Here is a 26,863-nt window from a genome sequence, read left to right on the forward strand (position 1 = left end):
CCAATTCCATCGATCGTGAACGTTCCCCTCGCGTCCAGCTCTCTAAAATAAAAGCTCTCATTTTTGAGTAGCGCCCATGCCGCACAGGGACTGTGTTGGAAACACACATTTTTTAAAATTGCTCGTACGCTCACATTTTTGCAAAATATCAATATTTTTCAGTATTTGAAGGTGGTTTATAAACCCAGTGAGGTTGCCATGTCGAAATTATTGCAAAATACATGCTCATGTGAGCGTACGAGCAATTTAAAAAAAATGTGTGTTTCCAACACAGTCATGTGCGGCATGGATGTTTACTTAAAATGTGCAGGCCGAACACATTTTTGAGCGTAGCCGTTTTTGCGTGAGCACCATCGTGCCCGCTACTGTGCCGCTCATTGGACAAATTCCGAACAATCAGCAGACGTCGACATCGGTTCAAGCTCGAAACATCGCGAAGCAAGGTTTCGGGGACACTTCAAGTCAACATTCTGGATTATCGAAGAAGTCTACAAAGCAAAAGCAGTTGCAGTTGGAACTTCAAATGCTCGACGAGGAGAGAAGGTTGCAAGAGCAAGAAGATGCGAAAAAGCGCGAATATCTACACAGGAGATACAACTTGCTGATGGAAATCGCTAGTGAAACATCGTCGGTGATAGACGTCGAAGAAGATGCAGCCAACGAGAGAGTGGATAACTGGGTAAACGACGCCATGAAGATCAATCAGGTTCCAGCAACACAACAGGAAGGGAATATGGAGATGTTCCACCGAGTTGATCAGCGTTCTCAAGGCGTTAACGCACAGCGAATCTCGTCCAGGATAGCGCCCAGCCTCCAACAGCAGCCAACCTGTCATCCTAGAGCGGCACCCGCTACGCAGCGTCAACAAGCTCCGCCAGCGCGGTTCAATCCCTTGAATAATTCCAACGTGGTTCCAGAATTTGGAAGAATGAGGATAAATGAAGAATACTCTTTGGGCAATGGTGAAGAAGACAACGTTAACAATCTGACACGGAGTCAAGTTGTCGCCCGCCAAGCAGTATCGCGAGAACTTCCAACATTTAGCGGGGCGCCGGAAGAATGGCCTTTGTTCCTTTCATCATTCACAACCACAACCAACATGTGTGGATACACCCCGGAAGAAAATCTCGTCCGTTTGCAAAAGGGCCTTACGGGCAAAGCGCATGAGGCAGTGAAGTGCATGTTAATGCATCCCTCTAATGTTCCCAAAATTATCTCCACTCTGAAAATGCGGTTTGGGAATCCCGAAGTAATCGTGCATAACCTGATGATAAAAATAAGTTCAACCCCACCACCGAAGGTAGATAAGCTGGACACAATTATTGAATTCGCTCTGGCCGTGCAAAATTTATGCGCCACCATCGAAGCATGCCAGCTGGACGAGTATACGTATAATGTAGCCCTTTTGCGGGAATTGGTAGATAAACTACCGTCATCTATCAAGTTTGATTGGGCGAAACATAGGCGTAATTTACCCTGCATAACACTCGCGGACTTTTCGACGTGGTTATATGATCTTGCAGAAACCATTTGCCCGCTCGTCGCTCTACCGAGTGAAATGAAATCTCATCGATCCACGAAAAACAACATAGCGTTTTTGAACTCTCATGCTGGAGATGCTGACGAAATGCCGTCACCACTTCCGACGATTGCAAACCAATCTAGGCCAACAGATAACAATTGCACCGTTTGCAAAAGTAGTTGCCCAAATATAGAGAAGTGCCCGAGGTTCGGAGAATTGAGCTACAACTCCAAATGGGCTACTGTGAAGGAGTTAGGTCTATGTAGAAAATGTCTCAAAAAGCATAATGGGTCATGTAGATCTCAACGAATATGTGGGAAAAATGGGTGTGAATTCAAGCACCACCCACTACTGCATAACTACCAACGAGATGTTGCTGCTTCACCGGAATCTATCAACGCTAAACCAGATTCGGCGCCCCGGACTGTCACGGAGGGCGAGTGTAACACACACCATAAACATACCAACAAGATACTGTTTCGAGTGGTGCCTGTGGTATTGTATGGACCTGAGAAGCGTGTGAAGACCTATGCTTTCCTCGATGATGGGTCTTCGCTTTCCTTTATGGATGCCGCGCTCGCGGCGGAGCTGAACGTCAGTGGGAAACCTGAACCTCTATGTCTCAAATGGACGGCAAACAAAAGCCGTATGGAACCAAAGTCAATAAACATCAGTATCCCGATCTCCGGCACTGAAGATTATCATCATACCTACAACCTGCACGGAGTTCACACGGTGTCTAGCTTGGCACTTTTCCATCAAACTGTGAACATGCGAGAATTGAGTGACAAGTATCAACATCTACGAGGAATTCCTGTCGCTTCATATCAGGACGTGCAACCGCGTGTCCTCATAGGAGTCAACAATGCACATCTTGGTTTCACGCTGAAAGGCAGGGAAGGGCAGATCAACGAACCTATAGCGACGAAGACAAGACTAGGTTGGGTAGTACACGGGGGATCGGAGAGAAACGATCCGTTTCTTGGTCACCATAGCATTCACGCGTGTCTCTGTAATAAAAACTCCGACGATTCTTTGAATCGGGCTGTGCGGGAATATTTTTCATTTGAGGGATTGGGCATCTCTAAACCAGATAAACCTCTGATGTCAAGGGAAAATGAAAGAGCGCAGCAAATCCTCGGTACAATTGTCCAAACACCCAACGGCCATTATGAAACTCCTCTTCTCTGGAAGTACGATGACTTCCGCTTGCCGAATAGCAAGCCAGTAACATTGAAGCGTTACCGTTGTTTGGAATCTAGAATGCAGAGGGATCCGGAACTGGCTGCTGTTGTACGAGCAAAGATGGATGATTACCAGAGAACGGGGTACATAAGGAAGATCACGGAAATGGATAAGAAGGAAATGGAGTCGCAACGCGTTTGGTACATTCCAATATTTCCAGTGTTCAACCCGAACAAGCCGGGGAAAACGCGAATCGTATGGGATTGGGCAGCTAAAACTAACGGAGTGTCCCTCAACTCTATGTTGATGAAAGGTCCCGACCAGTTAGCAGCATTGAATGACGTTTTATACAAATTTCGAGAAAACAAGATTGGAATAAGTGGGGATATCAAAGAGATGTTTTTGCAAGTGCTCATCGCTCGAAAGGATCAATACTGTCAGCTTATCCTGTGGAAAGAACATCAGTCGGACGAAGCCCCCAGTACATACCTGACCAGAGTAATGACGTTTGGTGCCTGCTGCTCCCCAAGTTGCGCGCAGTACATTAAAAATCTGAATGCAGAGAAGTATGAAAGTCAATATCCAAGAGCAGTGGAGGCGATTGTTAAGCGGCATTACGTGGATGATATGCTGGATAGCGTGGAAACCGAGGAAGAAGCCATACAGCTAGCGCAAGAAGTTCGTTTCATTCACTCTGAAGGGGGATTTGAGATGAGAAATTGGTTATCAAACTCGCCGAATGTTCTACGTGTTCTACAAAATAATCAGCAGAGGGACACAGACCAGAAAAGCCTCAACGTTGGTTCGGAATTAGCAACTGAGAAAGTCCTGGGTATGTGGTGGAGTACGGAGTGCGACACGTTCACCTACAAACTTTCTTCAAAGCATGATGTGGAGCTCTTAAAAGGCATACGCAGACCGACAAAAAGAGAAGTTCTGCGGACTCTTATGTCAATTTTTGATCCGCTCGGTTTATTATCAAACTTCCTCATCTTCCTCAAGATACTCTTTCAAGAGATTTGGCGAACTTCTATTGACTGGGATGACGAAATACCAGATAGTCTGCATGACAAATGGGAACAATGGCTGCGTGCACTTCCTAAAGTGCAAGAAGTAAGCATCCCTCGATGCTATCGATCCTTAACGTCGATAGGATCTAGCACCTCGATACAACTTCACACTTTCGTGGATGCCAGTGAGCTGGGGTATGCCGCCGTAGTATATCTTCGGTTCCAACAAGGTTACACCGTGGAATGTTCGATTGTTGGAGCGAAATCCAGGGTTGCTCCCCTAAAGTTCATATCCATACCCCGACTAGAATTGCAAGGAGCTGTCATCGGCGCTAGGCTGGCTACTTCGATATCCAAGGCTTTGTCCTTCCAAATTTCCGAACGGTATTTTTGGACTGATGCCCGCGATGTACTATGTTGGATACGGTCAGACCATCGTAAGTATTCTCCATACGTAGGATGGCGAGTTAGTGAGATATTGGACAGTACTGATGTTGTTAATTGGAAGTGGGTTAGCTCGAAGGATAACGTAGCCGACGAGGCTACAAAGTGGTCCCGAACACCAGACCTCAGCCCAAGTAGTCGCTGGTTCAAAGGGCCAGAATTCCTATGGCGAACGAGTGAAACATGGCCAACGGAACCTTTCAGTACGGGCGTAACTCAAGAAGAACTTCGAGCGAGCTTACTCTACCATTGCGTAGTTACGGAACCGCTGTTTCAGGTTGAAAGATTCTCTACCTGGAAACGACTAACTCGAACTGCAGCGACAGTTATCAGGTTTTGCACTAATCTGCAATACAAAATGAAAGGTATCAACACTCAATCTGACCCCTTTTCGGCGGTGGAACTAAAACAAGCGTCAAACCTGCTGTATAAACAAGCTCAAAATGCATCGTATTTGGATGAGATAAGTCTTCTTACGCACAAGGATCCGAAGTGCAGATTTCTTCCAACGTCCAGCCCAATATTCAACCTCAATCCTTTCCTGGACGACAATTCTGTATTACGTATGCACGGTAGAATCGGAGCGTGCGAATATGCAAGTTCTGATGCCAAAAACCCAGTTATCCTCCCGAAAGATCATTATATCACCAAGCTCATTATCAAGGATTACCACCTCCGGTATCATCACTGCAATCATGAGACTGTCCTGAACGAACTACGACAAACCTTTCGGATTGCGAAACTACGAAGCTTGTACAAGAAAGTTCGAGCAGACTGTCCAGCTTGTAAGATCTTGCGAGCGACTCCTAATCCACCTCCAATGGCAGATCTACCCCGAGCAAGATTGGCAGCGTACATGAAACCATTTTCTTATATTGGCATTGACTACTTTGGTCCATTAATTGTGGTGGTAGGGCGAAGGCATGAAAAGCGTTGGGGAGTGTTAATAACGTGTTTAACAGTTAGAGCTATACACGTGGAAATTGCACACTCCTTAAGTGCGGAATCTTGCATTATGGCATTGAGAAATTTTATGGCAAGACGGGGGGTACCTGTGCAAATATTCAGCGATAGGGTCACTAACTTCATAGCGGCCAACAAGGAGCTTTCCGATGCACTTCAAGAGTTAGACCAAGAGAAGATCATAGGAGAGATAGTCAGCGAGCAAACAGAATGGAAGTTCCTCCCACCAGCTTCCCCGCATATGGGAGGGGCTTGGGAGAGGCTTGTGCAAACAGTAAAACGAAACCTGCAGCAGATGAAACCCGGACGTTGTCCAACCGACGAGGCCTTAAGAAACTGTTTGGTGGAAATCGAAAATATTGTCAATTCGCGTCCACTGACTCACGTTCCGGTTGATGATCCAGACGCACCGGTTCTGACACCCAACCACTTCATTTTGGGCTCATGCTGTGGTCTCAAACCTGCAACCAACATAACCAATAGTGACGTTGTCCTGAGGCGAGCTTGGCGGGCGTCACAGGTTGAAGCCAACGTATTCTGGCAACGTTGGGTGAGAGACTATATGCCCGAACTAACAAAACGATCCAAATGGTTCAAGGATGTTAAGGCAATAGAAGAGAATGATATAGTGCTGATAGTTGATCCAGCGCTCCCGCGTAACTGTTGGCCGAAAGGTCGTGTTATTGGGGTCAACCGTGGGAAGGATAATCAGGTCCGATCGGCAGCTATCCAAACAATGACGGGCATCTACGAGCGTCCAGCAACGAAGATCGCGGTATTGGATGTTCGCAGCGAAGAACGTGTAAGCCAGAATTCAGGCGTACACGGGGGGGGCTGTCACGACCCCTTGGTCGGCGCTACTCACCAAGACGACCTGCGTTGATCAACTGTGGTTTTGACGACTATTGTTGCAGCAGCCGATGACAAACGAGATGACGGGATGAGAAGCAATATGCGAGAGAGGGGAAAACGTGTTGATATGCAGTATGCAACGAACGCAACTTCTACGTTACTATTAATATCATTATTATCCAGTAGTTATTTATTCGTTCTTAATTTGAATATGTTCTATAGCATAGTGAATTAGATAAATATGCTATAAATTTGATAACCTAAGTGAATTGGATAACCTACGTGAATTCGATAGCATATAAGAATTAGAATACAACCTCGAGAATCCTGTAAGCAGATCAATTGGAATACCCACGATCTAGCCTTGTTACATTATACAAACGCAATTGGTGACGATAAGCGAAGGCAAAACGACTAAACGTATTTTTTAACTGTTCCTATTAAAGCTGTTAAAAAATTGGAAATTGCTATTATCGTCTACCTGTTGGCGTCAATAAACGACATTCATAAAAAGCTTAAAATAACATGTCAATAGCATAAAATGATATCATATCAAAATATGCCATTCGCTTGTCATTTATCAAATTTGGAAGAATAACTGTTGAATGTCTTATTTTGCTATCATAACAAATTTTGCCATTGGTGAGATATTGTTGACCTCTTAAGATTTTGATGAACCATCGCAGTTTTGGCACTTATTAAGAACAACATAATGACAAAGTTTGAATTTTGGTTATTCTAATGGTAACTTTTGATATTTTTTTTTGTTGACAGGCGAATAACTAATTTTGATATTGTTCTGTTTTCAATAACTCAATAATGGTATATTTTGCCATTCTCAACCTTGAATTTTTTTTGTTCTTGGTTTGCCATTGTAATGTCAAAATTTGACATTCTTTAGTTATTTCATAGAGCAATGTCAGTTATTATTTTTGCCCTTTTGTCACTTATTTCAAACAAACCAATGGCAAATTTTACCATTCAGTAATTCTTTTTGAATGATAAAACTTGCAATTGTTTTGTAATTCTTTTCTGCCCGGGAAGCTTCCTGGAAATGTAGTTATCATCCTTGATGTTCCATAGCTCTGGGCGTTGGATTCTGTCGTACGTCGTCTTGCAGTCGATAAACAGGAGGAATTGTTGATACAGCTTTATTGTAATAACGATGCATTACAAATGATGAAAAGATGAAGTGTTCAAGACGTGACCCAGAAACAGTGAACTATGCCTGGTCAGGTTGAAGTCAGCAGCATTTAGGCATGGGATCATATATTTTCAAAGAGTTACATTAACTTAGTTCAACTCAGTTGAGAAGCATGCTAGGTATAAAAAAAAGTGTATGGAAGACTATTACCTTGTAGTTATCTGAAAGTTTGCTAAATAACAAAAGGGTCGCACACGCAAAGCGAATGTAATTTACATTCACGCCGTTGTGATCTGTGTTTGCTTCCTTCTGTTGCCTTAATTCAAGACCATCAATGCGTCAACATTGTGTAAACAAATACGTTTCTGCCGACTTAGGGCCTTCTGGGATCTACCCACGCATCTCGCCACCAAACAGACAGCTTGATGTTTGCGCTTTCTGTTAGTGGTGGTGAGGTGTGTGGGTGGAGTTAAAAAGGCCTCAAGTCGATACAAAATGTTGTTGTGGTGGCCTTTTCAATTGTTGGTCTTGAATTATTAATGCTACACAAGTACATCCTTCGACAAAGCTTCAGGTAAAATAAATATGAAAAAGTCTTCCATGCATTGTATTTTGATAAGATGAATCTCAAGTGAATTAACAGCAAGTGAATGTAACTGATTGCAAATGAATGATCTCATCCCTGTCAGTATCTAGTAGCTCTTTTAAAGTTTTTCTCGAGATAACTGGAGCACGTGATGCTTCGAATCCTATTCTTCTCTAGTAGCTCTCTAGGATCTTGCATAGACTTTCCGCGATGCCTAGCAGATGTATGGCGCACTCGATGGCGGCCCAGCTGACACTGAAGAATGCTTTCTTCATTTTGGTCACTAACCTGATACCGTCCATAGTCGATTGTGCATTCGAGAAACCATTCGAGTTATCACAGAGCCTAAAGTTGTTCTGACCTTTCGGCACAGACCGTTAGCCTTGTCCGAATGATCCAACAGCGTTCTGGTGGTGTCCAATAGAAAGAGAGGTCTCTATGCCGGCGGGTCGCCATGCCCTTCGTTTTAGCCATGAATACCCTGTGGGCATCACCCCAGGGGTGTGTGTTGGCGCTTATGCAACCAACCTCTTTCTTTGTTCAGTACCAGTTTAGCCACCCTGTAGGCCTCGCTTCACTCTGTTATATCCTCATCGGTGCGAGCTCTTCTTCACATAATCGTCTCGTCTGTCGCGGAGTCTATTTAAGGTCGGCGCCCATTCATTATTCCTTCCGTCTAGAGATCGTCGCAAGACAGATCGTAGATGTTACCCTTCTTGAGCAATCGCTCCACAAATTTCATCTTCATCGGCTTGTCGAGAGAGGTTAGCTATCCCCGATGGTTATCGATGACCGTCCGCTGTGGCCTTCTTTTGTTTTCAACCCTGTATCGAACCGCAAGATGATCACTGTACGTGGGCCCCATCGTGGAAGGTCGACTGAGTTAGGGTTTTGGACTCGGACTCCTAAAGGTCGTCAGATCGATGATGGACTCAGCATTATTCCTACTGAAGGTATGTTTGTCCACCTTCAGTCTGATGATTTATTCGACCAGAACCAGTCTCTTGCATAATAGCCAAGTGACCGCACCACGGATAATCACTGGATTTGCTATTATAACCACGCTAAAATGCACTTCCCGTACCTACTCAACACGCTAACGCCGCTCAGCACTAAAATGCATAATTTCCAGACTACACCAAAAATGTGTAACCCTTGCACATTTACAAAATCAGCTCCAGTGTCCGCAAAATGGATAAATTCGCAAAAATTTGTGTACGCTAATCTAGCTAGGTTTACTAGTGACCTTGGAAAACAAAAAAAAATAACATTTCGTATCTAGACGAGTGTACGAGCTGTTTTTTGAGAATGTGTAACTGTCACACATTTTAGTGTGGTCTGGAAATTATGCACTTATGAGTACGTCTTACACATTTTAGTGCTGAGCAGTTTTAGCGTGAAGTAACAATTTCAATTCCTTTTAGATTTGAATAATTTTATGGAAGCTTTATCACAGCATGACCAATTCATGGAACATTTGTAATTGTTTTTATCAAGAGAAAACAATCTTCGTTCGTTTGCGATTTTCAAGTTGTCATCAAGTTAGTTTTGAAATTCGCGCATAAAACCACTGGATTCACAAGAGCATTTAATCTTATAATAAGTTTTAAGACGTATTTGAAGTTATTTTTAACACATACCATCAACATATTTTATTAAAAGTTTATGCTTCAAGTGCATTTCATCTGACTAATCCTCCTTTAAAAACATCTTGAAACCTTCCCTGATAAAAATTTCCAATAGAATCACCATAAACTACCATTAAATAATGATAAATTTGACTGTTCAACAACAAATTATATTGTGTACTTATTTTCCTGCTGAAAATGCTCTACTGAAACTACAATACGTGTACAATAAAATCTATGGCACTAGAGATTTCAATAATAAAAACACTATAAATTGTATGGTAGTTGACTCAATTTGCCCCAGAAAATTTGGATTTTTTTTATGGTAAAGATACATAACAACCCCCATTTTCTATTGTAAAAGTGACATTTACAATACATGCTATGGTGGAAAACAATAGAGTCTGTTGTTACTCTATCGTTTTAAACAATTGAATTAATGGAAACTACCATTCATTTCAGCGTATTGTAACAATACATTCTGCTGTATCTCTATGATCTTTTTTATCAGGGTATTCTTGAGTTAGAGCCATCACTCTGGAACAAGAATCATGCGAAATAATAAGACAACGTACTAAATAATGAATGCAACAAATTGGTTGAAAAACCGCGTTCTCATGCAAACTTAACACTTAAACAGTTTTGCTCACTGATAATTTAGCTATTCTGGTTCTCAAAAGTAACCATATCAACGAAATAATGATTTTACAGCCAATCAAAAACGCGAGTAGCTGGCTGCTGTCGTCCTGCTTTCAACCAGTTACTCACACAGGCCACAACTATACGAATCGAAAATTAAATAGATACTTACTGTGACTCTTTTCATGTTCATGCTTAATAGTGTTATTTAAGTAAGTTGCACTTAATTATTTAACGCAAAAATACATAAAACTATAATATAATTACAGGATGTACGCGAAATGTACAGAATCAACTTTCTAGCTCCAAAAAGGTAAACAAACAAATGTCATAGACTGTTACTCTTGAATAAAACGAATAAGTTTCATTTAAGACGAACAAATCTGCCTTAAGATCATCACTAGTAAAAACTATCTTCAATAAATGCTGTAGATTTCATGTAAGGCAACTTGGTTCCATCATTGTTTTGAGGTGGTTTGGATTAAAGGTAATAACAATTTATGGCGGCTGCATGAGTTTTGTTAGCTTGGAACGGCAGCCATGTTTAGAAAGAGTTGGAAAAGTGGCGTAGGATATTCATGTCTTTGTATATTAATGATTGATATTATTTTTGAGGCGCTTTGTTATTTTTGTATGTTTTGGGTGGCATATCAACGAAAAAGTGGATATGGCACGGAATATTGTGATTCCCTGTCATCAATGATCTATCAGGCAATTTAGCCATTTCAATTTGATGAACATTAATTCGCAATTCAATTAACATTTCATCAATGAAACAAAACTAGTTTGCATCTGTATAATGCTTAGGTAAAAGATTTCATTTATTATGCACTTTTAAAACTTTTGGAGAAGACAGCTAAAAGATCAACAAGCCTCAAGCTATTCTTGTTCAATCATAAGTAAAAGTACATAAATACAACTCAAGCTATTCTTGTTCAATCATAAGTAAAAGTACATAAATACAACTGGTTTCAAAGCAGTCTTCAAAAGCAGCCTTGGAGATCTCCTGAAGAGTGGGCGAATAAAAACTCATGAGTATTTTTGTTTACGTTTTGCATCTTACTCACGAAGCAGGGGAGTGCGAATAAACTGACAAACTGTTTACTCTCAGAATCGTGAGTAAGCCTTGTGTTGGCTTTTCACTCGCGAATTTCTTCATGATGAGAACAATTCCATCACTAGTTGTAGCCACCGATCCGTTACATATTGAATGAGCGAAAGATAATCCGGTTACAATTCTGTGGAGCCTGTCTGCCAATCAAATACACGTGTTGACGTCCCATACCGACAACGGTAACGGTAGCGCCTTTGTAATCATCGCATCATGACTCCATGATATAGTGGTAGGTAATCACGTTCAAATGTATGCGTGCCTTTTTTGTAGATGTAGTTGTGAAACTGCGAGGAAAATATTTGCACTCTTACCCCGGACGTTAGTTTTATCATTATTTACCCGTTTTACCCAATTCGATTGGGTAATATTTGCATATGCAATCTGAATAGCCTTTCAATCGGCGTGCACTTTTGTGTGAGGAAAAATTTGCGCTAGTGTTCGTGTGTTGAAATGTCACTTATCTCTATAGGAAAAGTTTTCTTACCTGTTTTGCAGCTACACTAAGTATAGCCAGGGAAGTCCTTAATTGATATATGCATGTGGTTGGGTTGGATAGGCTGCTAGAGCATGGTATTAGGTATAATGCTATCTATTTGTTTTTCTTGGACATGCCGTGACACGTTATTGACGTAGATTTCTATTGCTTCCAGGCTTTGCCATTCTACTCTTCACATTCGTCTCTTTCCTCCAAACTTCCAGCTTCTGAAAAAATCTAAAGAAAAACAATATAGGTCGGACTCGTTTATCCGGAGTCGGGTTCCGATGCTTCTCAAACATATATCTGGGGCACGGAACGGTCTATAGGGCTGATTTTTACATTTTGTCAAGCCAACTCTGATAAGTGATCAGTCAAAATTTCAGCTTCTTGCAACATTCCGTTTGCGAGAGATTGTTTTGGAAAGCGCCAGAACCTGACTCCGGATAATCGAGTCCGACCTGTACGACGTTTGAGCGGTGATGTGTGTACATAAAATGAACTCGTCTCCATGGGCACCTAGATAACACAGCACCGCTCAAACGCCAATCGAGTGAACACGTGCATTGATCCATGGGTGTTTGACTAGATTCTACATTCACAGGTTCCTTTGATTGCATGACGAAAATTCAAATTTAAACTGATTGATTAGATTGTCCCCGATGAAAATGCTTTGATGATGATCTCATCTGTAATCTTATGAAGGTTTGATGACGTTGTATCGAAGTTAATGTAGAATATGATGGCATCGTTTCGGCATTGAAAAATTGCTACTAAATCCGCGCGTGTTGTATATATATACTTTTTATTCATTAGAAAATAGATTGTTTTGCATGGTTACACAGAAATATTTTTCTTGTTTTTTTAACGGTCCGTTTGCAATGATGTTGCATGTGTAGGTTTGAGTTTGTCTTCATTTTGAATGTTCATTTTTTTTTTGTTTCCGAAAGGAGTGAGAGCGTCTTTGTGTTTGTCTGTTTGTTGTTTGGGTATGAGAGTGTTTGTGTGTATTCAAAGGATTCATTCTGGTTTGAATGATGATGATGGTTTGACGGTTATTCTTTTTTTTTTGTTGGGGGAGGGTAAAATGGCGATGTTTACCAAAAGCTAGGCTAGAGGCAGGGGAGGGTTGGAAAGTCTTTCTCTCATCATCACCACGCGTGGATCAACACGTGGGTGAAAATTGGTTACTCTACATTCGACTCGAATGAAAATGACGATAATATAACAACACTTGTTTCTTCTTTTTTCTTTATCTGGTGTGCGATTGTGTGTGAGATACTACAGCGATCAGTGAGTGCTTGGATGTGTGTGTGAGTTGACAATAATTGCCGCCATGTTTGGAGCGCCCACGCTTTCGGTGAGCGGACCCACATGGTTGTGCGCGGAAACAGAAAAGAGTGTGGAGAGTTCAGGAATTTATAGGATAAAGGGTGTGAATTGTACAACATTTCTCTTAACCGTTTTCTGCTGTTGATTTCTATTTAACACCAACACAATAGAGGCTTTGTTTCGACTATTTTTTTTTGTTTAGTTTTACACAATCAATGTGAATTGGAAGAGTACTATCTACTTGATACCCACACGCACACATTAAAAACTGATGATCCGGGGGCGGAGGCTTAGTGCGGGAAGGTGACTGTGTGTTTTTGCTTCTTTTTCTTGTTTCCATGACGACGACAACGACACGATGACGAGCTTTTTGCTTGATTGATTACGATTTGGCTTAAATGTATGCTGCAATTTTGTTTTTTTTTTGTTTCTATTTAATCTTATTAAAACTCGAACAAAGGCGAACTCGCATTGTTTGTTTCCGTCTTCTTTTGTTCAGTTTGATTATGCTATTTTCTTTTTTTCAATTTGTAATTTTATTGATTTCTGTTTCGTTTTTTTTTTTCATCTAAAACGAGTTTTAATTATCAGCTTTTTTGTAAAGTTTAGCGTGAAAAACGTTGGAATGGGTTGAAATACTAAGAGAAATAATGCTTCGAACTATTAACGGAACATGAACTCGTAAGCGAGAGGAGTGATTCAAAGGAGTTGAAATCTTTCACTACAAGTCAACAACAGTAGCAAGTTTGAAATGTGAGATAAATGCGTTTCAAAGTGTTATTGAGAAGACGACGATGATGATTTTGTGACTGTGTGTTTGGCACTCCGAAAAGTCCGACGCAGAGTTTTCGGCGGATGATTCAGACTGTATATGAGAACAGGATGAACAATAGAACTACAATCGTTGCTCACCTAATACGTGGCGCAAGAATTTCGCATATGACAGTAGAAAATTTTAATACAACTTCGTTAAAAATAGTACAAAATCTAACTTGTTCAAGTTTACATCATACAGTTTACTCGACTTGTCTATTATGTTATGTTTTTGTTTGGTTTGCTACTCATATCAGTTGAATGTTTCTTTCGTAATACTTTTCTTCGCTTGTACAGTTGTATATTGTTTCTTCTATATAAATGAACGACATTTTTCTTTTTTTTTTCTATGGGTGAATGTTGAACAAGTATTGTATTCATCTGTCAAGAAGATCATCAAATTATTCTGTCGCTTTGTCTGTCCACGAAAAAAACATCTAGTCGATAATGGGGATATATTTTGCTATATTTTCATAACGAGTATATCAACCCAAGAATAACAAATATTGTTGATGAGGCTTTGAAAAAAAAATCTTCATCTTTACCCTTGGGTTACCCTACTTCCCTATAGAAAATAATGTTAGCCTCACGATCGAGTAGATGCTTCTTAGCGTGGATGACATTGACATTTGTCACATTGTTCGATCGGCCATTTTCTTTTTATACACCGACACAAATCATCATGCAGCGGTATTTTGCTTTTCCGTTTTTTCGTATTCTATTGATATTTGCGTTCCCATTGTAGATAGATTGTGACCAGTTGTTTAAAAATGTGTGAATGTGTCAGTATGTGTGTGCGAATGTTTTCTGTGTATACAAAATGGAAGCCAAATAATCACGGTTGATAGAAAGAGAGTAACACCTTTAATAACCACCACACGCATCGGTGGAGCGAATTCTCAGAAATCAGAACCCAATGAATGAATCACAACTAACAATGATGGCGCTTGTCTGTCTGCGAGAAAGTTAGAGAGGCTGTGTGTAAAAAGACAAACAATATACACGTTCCCTCGATCTATTCCCCAAACTATAATTCCACTGTTGTACCACAAATTCCTGCCCAATGCTTCATTTCCATACAAGTGCAACCGTGTGCCTCCGTCCGTTTTTTGACTGTGCCTTCTATCAAGAAAGAAAAATATTTTCTTTAAAAAATCGCCCTCAAGTAAGTAGTATGTTCTTATGAAATGATACTTCTTCCATTCCTTCGTCAATCTACCATATATCGTACATCGCACGTGTCCACACGGCAAGCATGTGAACCTCACCACCTTTCTTGCAATTCCTTTGATTTTGTTTTGTCCCGATTGTTTGTTTCTCACTTTACGTTTTTGCATCTCCTTCTTGCTTTTCAATTGTCCATCTTTAATAATAAACGTTTTATAACTTTTCCGCCTTTGTTTGCCCCTCGCATCTAAACGAATGAACGAACGAACGGCGTTTTCCTTCTTCGTCTTTTTCTTCCCATTTGCAAGTTTGTTTCGCTTTGCATTCTTTATTTTTATTATTATTACCTTTTCTCTTCTTTTTTTTTTGTTAATTAGGGGCTGTTCATAAACCACGTAGACCAAAATTTGGCCATCTCAGACCCCCCCCTCCCCCCTCGTAGACTTTTGTCCATACAAAAAATTTGAAATTTGTATGGAGCGTAGACTTTGGCCAGACCCCCCCCTCCCCCCAAAAAGTCTACGTGGTTTATGAACGGCCCCTTAGTAGTAATAGTAGAATAGTTTTTTAGTTTACTTAGAGCAGCACGCACAGCGATTTTTTCTTTTTGTTGGGCTTTCTCTCGGGGGACTTCTTGTTAATTTGTTGCACTAAGTCGTAGAAAATCTGGAAGAAAACAAAAAAAGCAATTAGAAACAAAAACACATAGTTATATACTGCCGTGAATCGCATACCAGTCTCATCTTTGCTGGGTTTCCTATGCAAATGGGACAGATATGCGATTCACGGCAGTATAATACTATCATAAGTGAACGAATACTATGTTGCTTGGGCGTATATACGATAAAAGCTCGTAAACGTTATGTGATTATAGTTTTGTTTTTGGAATTTTGGAATTACAGTGAGGTCTTTTTTACGCGGTTTTCATTTACGCGGCCGCGTAAATGAAAACTACATACAAAAAAAAACATCGTCTTATTTTTGCATGATTCGTCGAGAAATGGTGAGACTTTTTTTATGCGGTTTTTCGAATTTTGAACTGAGTTTTTTTACGCGGTACGTATCCCCCGCGTGAAAAAAAAAACCTGACTGTATTTTAACTGTATAAATGTAATACTAACAGGAGTAGGATATCCATGCAAGGAATAATAAACAAATAATTGGCCTTCTTTGCAAAAATTAACTGTGCACCTTAAGGAATTCTTCAAGGATTTCACCAGAAATTCCTCAAAAAGTTAAGAATCTCTCAAGAGATTATTATAGTAACTCCTCCATGGTTTTCGCCAAGAAATTCGTCTTGTCATTCCTGTAGGGATTTTTCAACCACTTCACCTAATTTACAGCTTTTTTGTTCACTACCCGAGCAGGAACGAATAGCTGGCACATAACTGCAGCAAACCAAAGTCAGGTATCATACCAAAACAAGGTATTGGTCGGTTACCCAGCTAGGATCTAGGTCTTGAAAATAACTTATTTTGGTATTTTGTAGGTATGGTCCAATGCACGAATTTATGCTGGCCTGCTTACTCTCACGCGAAATTTGACGTTTGAGCGGTGCCGACACCGCAGGCCAGCAGAAATTCGTGCAGTGGACCATTGATGAAATACCTCAACGAGTTATTGGTTTGGTGTTGAGGACTGTTTGAGGTATTATTCAGTTATGGAAAAATCGCTATTTGTATGGAAAAATCGCCGATTATTATTTAGGTATTGCCTGGGCTGCAAAACGGTGAGTCGATAAGGAGAGCGTCCAACATAGCTCTGGTCCTCACAAGTTCCTACCCCATGCTTCCACGGGTCAAACGATGACAAAGACCGCCAGCTTAGAGTTGTGTGCTTAGCTGGTAGTGCAGCCTGGGCACTGTTGTCCTTCTGACTTCAGCTAGATTGAGGAGGTACGTTCCGAGCGTCTGTTCATCAAGGAAGTGCAGCTCAAACAGCGTCTGTTCTGGCATCCAGCGGCTGAGTATGAAATGCTGTATTGCGTCAGCTATACCTAAGAAGGCAGCCCCTCCAACGTAATGTAGGCAGCGCGGCCCCGGTAAGGTAGCCTGCTGAAAACCTTCAAACACCCAGAAAAGCAATAGTAGAGTAAACGGATTGATTCAATGGCAACAGACCCGGCAACGAATGAAGGTCAACGATTGGAAAGTCGGATCTTGGAACGTGAGAACTTTGAATGAACCCGCACGTGTTGGGCTCCTGGCTCGTGAACTGCAGAATGTCGGCGTTAATGTGGCCGCTATCCAGGAGATACGCTGGACCAAAACTGGAGAACGCGAGTTCCGAGCGGTGGATCCCATCGCCAACACTTCATTCAAGTACCACATCTACTACAGCGGCGGCGATAAGGCAGAACGCGGAGTTGGCTTTATAGTGATCGGGAAGCAGATGAGGCGAGTTATTCGGTGGAAGCCGATAAGCGACCGAATCTGTGTGTTGAGGATGAAGGGCAAGTTCTTCAACTACAGCCTGATCAGCATCTATGCGCCAACGAACGACAAACCCGATGACATGAAGGATGAGTTCTATGAGAGCCTTGATAAGGCCTACGGAGAGTGCCCAAAACAAGATGTCAAAATAGTCATCGGAGATGCAAATGCGCAGATCGGCAGAGAAACTTTCTTTCGGCCTGTCATTGAAACGGAAAGCCTTCATTCTATTACCAACGATAATGGTCTGCGCCTTGTGACATTCGCTGCTGCTAGAGGGATGGCATTCAGCAGTACCTACTTCGCACGTAAGAATATCCAAAAACACACCTGCCGACACCCGAGTGGTGACACTTGCTCCCAGATAGACCACGTGCTGGTCGACGGGCGACATTTTTCGGACGTCATAGATGTGAGGTCCTACAGAGGCCCGAACATCGACTCGGATCATTATCTTGTAGCCGCTAAAATTCGGGCGCGATTATCCAGCGTCACGAGTCCAAGAAACAACAGGACGATGCGTTTCAATATCCAGCGCTTGTAGCCGAAGGGATTGCTGCACAGTATCATCAGAAGTTAGACGAGAGGATAGGAGAGACCAACGGATCTGGAGATGTCAACAGCTTATGGGGAATTATCCACGAAGCAGATGAGGATGAAGAATTGCCCACCAGTTGGTTGGATGGCCTCATATGCCCAATCTACAAGAAAGGGCACAGACTGGAGTGTGCCAATTACAGAGGGATTACCCTTTTAAATTCGGCGTATAAGATACTGTCGCGTGTCCTGTTCAACAGACTGCGACCTCTTCAGGAGTCCTTCGTCGGCGAATACCAGGCTGGTTTTCGTGAGGGCCGATCAACGACGGATCAAATGTTTACCCTGCGGATGATCGTAGATAAATTTCGGGAATATAACTTGCAGACTCACCATCTGTTCATTGATTTTAAAGCAGCGACTATTCAGTGAAAAGAAATGAGCTTTGGCAGATAATGTCAGAACATGGTTTTCCGGCGAAACTAATTAGGCTGATACGCGTAACGCTGGATGGATCAAAATCAAGTATTCGAATCGCGGACGAATTGTCTACGTCGTTTGTGACCTTGGATGGATTGAAGCAGGGGGATGCTCTTTCAAATTTATTGTTCAACATTGCACTCGAAGGAGCGATTAGGAGGTCAGGCGTGCAGAGGAATGGCTCTATCATCACACGGTCGCACATGCTCCTTGGTTTTGCGGACGATATTGATCTCATCGGCATCGATCGTAGGGCAGTGGAGGAAGCTTATGCTTCTCTGAAGAGAGAGACAGCGAGGATAGGCTTGACGATTAACTCTACCAAGACGAAGTACATGATAGCGGGTACAGACAGAGGCAGGCATAGTGGTGTTAGTTCTTAGGTAGTGATTATCTTCTTCTTATTATTTCTGGCCAGCCGACACCGTTCGGCATCAGCTGTACTTTAACGGCCGCCTGTTTCTGGTACTAATCCTAAGCACTGACGATCAGGGAGACATCCACACACACCTGATACCCTACATATCGAACCCATCAACACATGGGTCGGAACCCATTACTTCCTACCCGAAGGAAGGCGTGATCAGATATTTTTGTCGCAGAAACACCGACGGCGTCGATTACGATTGAACCCAGACCGACTGGGGTGAGAGGCAACCAGGCAACCACGCTTACCACTACACCACCGATGCCGCTGAGGTAGTTATTGATGGGGATGTGTTTGAAGATGTTGAACAATTCTCGGTGAGAAACAAGAAAATGGAGTGTGGCGCAGACGCATGAATTACGAGTTGTACCATGTATGTATACAAAGACGCGAATATTGTGAAACGTATAAAATACGACAGCCTTCAATGGGCTGGACACGTAGTGCAAATGTCGGAAGAAAGAATAGGGAAACAATATTCATCAGGAAACCAGGTTGAGGTCGGCGACTTCTTGGGCGGCCGCGAACGCGCTGGCTCCATGCGGTTGAAGACATCAGAATACTGGAGAAATTTCTGAAAGAATCCTTGCGAGAATCTCTGGAAGAATTATAAAAAGAATCAAAAAAAAAATCCCGAGGAGAATTTCTAAAGTAATGCTGGAAAGAATCAATGAAGGTATGCCGGATGGACGCCGGAAAGAATAACGGAAAAAAATATTGAATGAATTCTGGCACGAATCCATACAAGAATCTCGAGAACAATCACTGAAAATAACTTCAGAAGAAATACCGGGGGAATTCCGGGAAAAATCGCTCTGGATAACGATGAATAAATCCTGAAAGTATCTCTAAAGGTTCTCTCAGGAAAATCCCAGGAGAAATAAATAGAGGATTCCCGCTAGGAATCAATCAAGGAATTCCGGAAGAAATCTCAAGAGGGGAATCAATGATGCAGAAGCAGTCACTATAGGAATCCCGAGAGAAATTCCTGAGAGAATCTTCGAATCCCGGAAGTAATTGGCAGGAAATTTCTGAAGAAATCGCGGAAGAAATCTCTAAAAGAATTTAATCAGGGTGTCTATTCATGAGACGAAATAAAGTTCCCTGAGTTTTTCAGGTTTTTTCCAGGGAGATATTTTTAATGTTTTCGATAAAAAAATGTCATTTTTTTTAACTTAACCCTTTGGAGCCGAAGGGGTCATATATGACCCCGGCGATGAAACCGAGCATAACAAACGTGTTCGACACCAGCGAGGTTGCGTCGATAGCGGCGAAAAAAAATCGGCTCCAAAAGGTTAAACTCAAAACTTAAGTAACAAAAGTGCAAGATTTATTATCAAGAGATTCCACAAAATTTCTGAATTCTGAATTTTTCTACTTTTTAGAGAGTTCTTTTGAATCAGTTGCAAGAAATTGCTTTGACATTTACACCTACAATGTCATCCAAACATTCTGGAAAAAAAACAGTCCAATCAGTAATTCCACAGATCATAGGTATATGAGCATTGTATTTTGAAACTGAACATAGATGTTTGTTATCTGTACTAGTAGTGATCGATTTTCCCCAAGAAGTTTCGCTTCCATAAACAGTTCCTTCCCAGATTTTTTCAGTATTCTGTCGGGATTTCTGATAGTTATTCCAGGGATTTCTACCACCTCCCAGTAGGAATTTTCGATGGGGGTTCTGCAAGAGTATGTACCACCCGGGATTTCTTCCATAGTTTCTAGTTGGACTCCTCCCAGAGATACTGCAAATATTTTTCCAAAGTTCTTCCAGAAATTTGTCTTAGGAGTTTCGGGATAATTTTCCAAAAAAAAAAGTCTCTCGAGATTTTGCCAGCAGTTCTTCCAGGGATTTCTTCGGATATTTCTCTTGGACTTGGCCCGTAGTTCCTCCCGGCGGGATCTCTTACAGGTTTTCAGAGTTTCATTTCCCCAATATTTCCTCCTGGGATTACTCCCAGAACTTTTTCTTTCGAGATATCTCAGCTTCTCTCAGGATTTCTTTCGAAGTTCCTCTCGAGATTTCTCCAATAAGCCTGCGCAGTTTTTTTTATCAAAATTTCACCGGGATTCTTTCAGGTATTTCTTTGGGATTTGTTGCAAGAAATCTCGTATTTTTTATAGGGATTCCGAAAAGAGCTCTGGGAGTATTCCAGATATTTACCAGTAAAATAAAATTCCCTGAGGATTCCCGGTTTTCCAGGTTGTAGGTATCGTGAACTCGTTCGAGAAAATACGTGAATAAATCCCTAGTAGAACTCCCGGGACATAAAATAAAGGAATCCCGGAAGAAATCTCAACAGGATTATCTTGTAGGAAGATACCTCTGGGAGCATCCAGTGTTGGTAAACTCACACTCAAAGCACACTCATGAACCGCTCCCGCGTGAGCAAACTCGCACGCGATTCTGAATCGTTTTCTCACGCGCGAGAATTTCATGCAAAATCTCGCACTCACGAGTCAAGCGCCGAAATCTCGTTCGCTTATAAAACGAATCCAAATCAATTTGAACGGCATTCAATGTTGTTGTACGCTAGATTTGCTTTTGTTCTATCATACAATCCTAAAAACTTCGATGTAAACATTAAGAACACCAAGAAATAAATAAATGAGCGAAATCATGAGTCATCTCATGCATGATTTTTTCGGCGGTGAGTTTGGCGAGTCAAGAATCGCGCGTGAAACAACTCAACCATGAGATTTGAGTATTTGAGTTTTTACCAACACTGGGAGCATCCCTACAAGAATCTTGGGAACAATTACTGAAAATAATCTCGGAAGAATGTCGAGAAAAATCGCTAAGTAATATCGGGAAGAATCTCAGGTAGAACCTCGGCAGAAACCCAGAAAAATCTCTCAAGGAATTTCGGTAGGATTCAATGATAAAATCCCGAGAAAAATGCCTGAAGGAATCTTGTGGGAAATCCCGGTAGGAATCGATGAAGAAATCCTGGAAAAAATCCTAATAGTAATCCATGAAAAAGCCGTGGAGAAATCCCGGGAGGATTCCCTGATTGTATTCCAGGATAAATCTCCGAAGTTACGAGAAGAATCAATGCAGCAGCCTTTGGAGGAATGCCGAGAGAAATTCCGGATGGAATCCCTGTGGGCATTACAGAAGGAAATCGTGGATAATAATAAAGGAATACCTGAGGAAAATTCTGAAAGGATCTGGGAAGAAATTTCTGCAGGAATTACGGCAAAAATTCAATCAAGGGTTGCCAAGTGATATCTCTGAGAAAATCCCTTCACGAATCTTGAGAACAATCATTGAAGTTAACTACGGAAGAATGCCGAGAAAAATCGATCAAGCAATCCGAGGATAAATACTTGCAGAATCTCGGAAGGAATAATATTAGAAAATCCAGGATCCCGAGAAAAATTCATAGCGGAATTCCTGAAACAGCTCTGGAGGAATCCCGAGAGAAATTCTGGAAGAAATCCCTGAAGACTGAAGATATACCGAAAGAAATACGCGAAGAAATCTCAAAGAAATGCTAGAAGAAATTCCTAATAAAAACTGGGGAAAGAAGTAATTAAGTTCTTAAAGGAATCCTTTATGGAATCCTGGAATGAATTGCTGAAAGAATCCGGAGAGGAATTCTTGGATGAATCCCAGAAAAAAAGCCTGGGTGGAATACCGGAAGGTAGTTGCGAAATATGAACTTGCCTGCACCTTCGATTCTCTCTAAAAGAATTCTAAAAAAAATCTTTCTTCTTTGCATGCATCTACTAAAACAGATATCCTTTCCGGATGGAATGTAAAATAAAAAACCAAAGAAACAGAGTAACACTTTACAATACTCACGTCGTTAACATTAATTTTGGCTTTGGCTGACGTTTCCATGAATGCACAGTTGAACTGGTTGGCGAGGCTTTTGCCGAGCTCCTTGCCGACCACCCGTTCGTCCTCGAGATCGCACTTGTTGCCGACCAGTACCATCGGAACGTCGTCAGTGTCCTGTGTTTGAGTGAAGAAGAAAAATGTTAAATCGATCAAATTATGTTAAATTATTCTTTGAAACAATGCCGCCCTTACCTTCACCCTCAAAATTTGTTCCCTCAGGTCTTGCAGGTCGTTGAAGGTCGATTGTGCTGTGATGGAGTACACCAGTACGAAACCCTGGCCGTTCTTCATGTACAGATCTCGCATGGCCGTGAATTGTTCCTGTGATAAAAGTTGAGCGAATTTAAATATGAATGTTTTTAAGGCTCAAGCATCCGTCATCATTTTTCGGAAATTGAAAAGCAGTTTTGTCGCTGTAAATCAAAACAACGACCACGAAAATGTATTCACTGTATTCTATTCCTCATGTGGAACACAGTGAATCTATTTTCATTGCAAAAATGTTTGATTTGAACGAAAAAACTGCTTTCAATTGTTTAATGATGACGATGATTTCAATGACGAATGGTTCAACGTTAATACCCGAACAGGAGTGCGAAGGAAATCCCCTGGCACAAAAGTCTTACCGTTCCTGCTGTGTCCAGAATTTCCAACATGCATTGCTGTCCGTCCACTTCCACCTGTTTGCGGTAACTGTCCTCTATCGTGGGATCGTATTTTTCCACGAATATACCCTGAAAGTAGGAAAAATGAAACGCTTGTCAGTAATTGGCCAGGGCAGTTGTAGTGTTGATGAAATTATGGATGGTATGCTGCCGATAAATACTTCAGAAAAAGATAGGCAAGTACGGGATAACCACAAAAAGCTGATTCACGAAAGGCGGAATAACATACGATGCCGCCAGAAAAAAAAACTTCTCTGCAGATAACAGACGTCTACTATTTATGGAGAATTTTGTAATGAATATATCAAAAACTACAAGTAGTTGAAACACTTGGAGCAGCACTAGGAGCAGCATCAATTTGGTCTCAAAACCGAACATGGAAACAACGTGTTAACCCTCTACTTCCCAACGCTTTTTTGGCATATCAACAATAAGCGGAAAGCTTTTTTGTTGTGTAGTATGCACAATATGATGACTTGTATGAAACCATCCACAGGGGATGGTTCGTTATGTGACAAATAATCTGAAAAATATACAATAGGGAATCGCGCCACTTGGGCGGTGGCTTCTATATTCGTCTGTTTTCCACTATAACTCAGTCAAATTTGAACCAATTGGCACAACTTTTGGAATGTGATGAGATAAGTATAGTATCTACCCGTGTACAACATTTCAAGTCAATTGATTCAAAATTGACTGAGTTATAGTGGGAAACAGACGAATATAGAAGCCACCGCCCAATTGGCGCGATACCCTATTGTTTTTTTACAGCACATAAATCTTTGGTAATTAATCAGAGACGAGTGTAGCGACGATGGCATTGTTGACAAGCACACATGCTCGAGGCATGATACGCGAGATTGCAATTTCACCGAATTCACAAGTTTACCTAGTAAGTCTTTGTATGGGACACCATTTGGATAAGAATTGACGGAAACAGTTTGAAACGCGTGTGTCTTCAACTTAGGTTCATTGCAAAATAAGGTGTTAGAATGAATAACAATACCTAGTAAAAGGCCGTTCATAAACCACGTAGACTTGTGCGTGTCGTCTCAAGATTTTTTGCCGTGTAAATACAACTTCTGTTGTCCTCATGTTCAATGACGGGTTTGGCGGATTTATGCAGATCTTCAAGAAAACCTAGTAACCATAGGCATTCGACAATTACTGCGCTGAGTGCAACGTACTCCGCCTCCGTATCGTGGTCTGCTTCTCGATGCTCCAGGTTACCGTACATCCAAAACTTGAAACAGGTATCCGCTCATCGATTGCCTGTCCTTGGTGTTCGATGCCCAATCTGCGTCAACGTATCCCACCAAGGAATGACTTGTAGAGTCGCGCTTGAATCAGATTCTTCGTGCCTTGAAGGTAACGGAATATTCATTTCAGAGCTTGCCAATGCTCGTTGGACGGTTACTGTTGGAATCGTCTGCGATAACCGACAGGATAGCAAATGTCAGGTCGAACGCTCAACAACACGTACATAAGCGAACCAAGCGACTCTCGGTACGGTTGCTTTACTTAGCATCAGGCCTTTCTCCATCGGGGTTCTAACTAGGTTGCAGCCGGAAATTCCAAAACGGCTCATCAACTTCTCAATGCTGGCATCTTGAGATAACAGCAGTTGCCCTGCTTCGCGGTTGTAGATGAACTTCATCCCCAAAAATCCCGACATCTCGAACATCTGGGCCAAACGCTTCTTCAGCTCCATGATCGACTCCAGATTGCGGCCGGCCACTAAGAGGTCATCTACGTACAAAATCAGGATGAGTTCATCTCTATCATCCAGCTTTGTATACAGGTAATTATCGTGTCTCCTCGATCTCATGAAACCCATCTTGAGAAGTGCGTCGTTGAATCGGTCGTTCCAACATCTGGGTGACTGCTTTAGACGATACAAAGATTTCAGCAATCGACAGACTTGACCAGGCTTCACAGGTACACCATCCGTAACCTCCATGCAGATTGTTTCCATATACGCTCCTAGGATGTTACGATAGGCGCTCCACGATGACGTAGTGTACGTCCAGCCTGCCTGGGTCCTATTGATCCCAACATCCTACTAGGGTTAAACAGCCAATGTATACCAACTTCCAAAACGGTCCTCATGGTAGCCTGCCGAGCTACCGGTGCATCGTCCTGTCCTTGCTTTTGGAGTATCTTTATTTGAACGCCTCTGTTGCTGACTTCTTAGATGATACCTTCCTTCCGAGCGTCCAAGGTCTCACCGTCTTTGGCCACGTTGATGATGACGGGGCTTGACAATTTGTTCAATGTCGAAAAAACATAATCATCGTTCATGAGATGGTAACTTGACCAAGAATATAATTTGTAAACTAGTCGTCTATCACGGCATCGAGGGTCTCTTGCACGACAGACCCCATAACTCTTACCGCATTGCTCATTGATCCAACAGTCGCATTTGCTTCACTGTGGCTTTTTTGCCGACAGTTCTTCTTCATGTGCCATTTCTAGCCGCATCTGACACTTGCCGTTGAATTTCTTCAAGGTAGTCATGTCCTTTTTTTCAACGAACTCATTCGGCTTTTCATTCGCCGTTGACGTCTAGCGTCAAATCGTCATCTCTGAGATACTCCAGAGCAGTTATTAACGGGTCGTATGATTCGGGAAGTGTCCCGAATAGTGTCACCACCATATCCCGTTCCTTTAGCTCCAACCCTGCCACCCGTAGATGTCGGATCAGCTCATCGAAACACACCAGATGGTTCCACATAGATTCTCTTTCCTTTCCTCCAACACTCGCTACATCTGTTTCGCTGTCCATTTGTCTAGAACGATGTCTAGGCAATCTTCTCCGAGAAAACCCATTAGCATTGACTTTGTCCTTTTGTCCGCATTGTCGAATTTCGCATTTTCCGCATCCAGTTCCGGGGAATCTTTAGTTAAGGTATACTCCACTCCTATAGCATTCAGTTCAGATACATCCGTACAACTCCAGTTATAGAGCCCTGCACCTCCGTGGAATTGAGGAATGCCGTGTGCCGAGTCCTTACTGGCTGGGCCCATAATCTCTTAGAATGGGATACTATGTATTTGGATATTAATTAATGGAAATACTCAAACAATCATCGGTACGGAGAGCCTTCACTCCGTCACTAATGACAACGGCCTGAGATTAGTCAACTTAGCTGCCGCCAGGGGGATGGCCATTAATAGCACCTACTTTGCACGCAAGGATATCCGCAAGCACACCTGGAGACACCCAAACGGCAATACTTGCAACCAAATCGACCATGTGCTGGTAGATGGCTGACATTTCTCTGTTGAACGGTGGGAGTGGAAGAGCGGCGGACAGAATTCAAATCGACGACGACGGACAAGCTGTGGAACCTCCAACGCTAGACGAGGTTAAGACAGCCATTAGGGGACCGAAGAACAACAAGGCTGCTGGGAAGGACGAACTCCCGACCGAGCTTCTCAAGCACGGTAGTGAGCAGCTGTATCAACTCTTACACCTTATCATATTGAAGATATGGGAGGAGGAAGAATTGCCTGCTAGTTGGTTGGATGGTTTCATTTGCCCTCTTTTCAAGAAAGGACATCAACTGGAGTGCGCGAATTACAGAGGAATAACACT

General features: G+C 42.0%; 1 protein-coding gene across 1 annotated transcript in view; it reads right to left on the bottom strand.

The window, feature by feature from the left end:
* Positions 1–12,348: 12,348 nt before the first annotated feature.
* LOC115258105 (ras-related protein Rap1) overlaps positions 12,349–26,863 on the bottom strand; it is a 112,546-nt gene continuing 98,031 nt past the window's right edge. Inside the window, exons 3-7 of the mRNA XM_062858736.1 lie at positions 23,227–23,334; positions 22,793–22,921; positions 22,562–22,714; positions 15,417–15,540; positions 12,349–15,247 (exon numbers count right to left, since the gene is read on the bottom strand). Of these exons, the coding sequence (XP_062714720.1) occupies positions 15,451–15,540; positions 22,562–22,714; positions 22,793–22,921; positions 23,227–23,334 (480 nt within the window). The 3' untranslated portion in view covers positions 12,349–15,247; positions 15,417–15,450. The remainder of the gene's footprint in view (positions 15,248–15,416; positions 15,541–22,561; positions 22,715–22,792; positions 22,922–23,226; positions 23,335–26,863) is intronic.

This window comes from Aedes albopictus, chromosome 3 (genome assembly GCF_035046485.1).
Source record: "Aedes albopictus strain Foshan chromosome 3, AalbF5, whole genome shotgun sequence".
In the NCBI taxonomy this organism is placed as follows: Eukaryota; Metazoa; Arthropoda; class Insecta; order Diptera; family Culicidae; genus Aedes; species Aedes albopictus.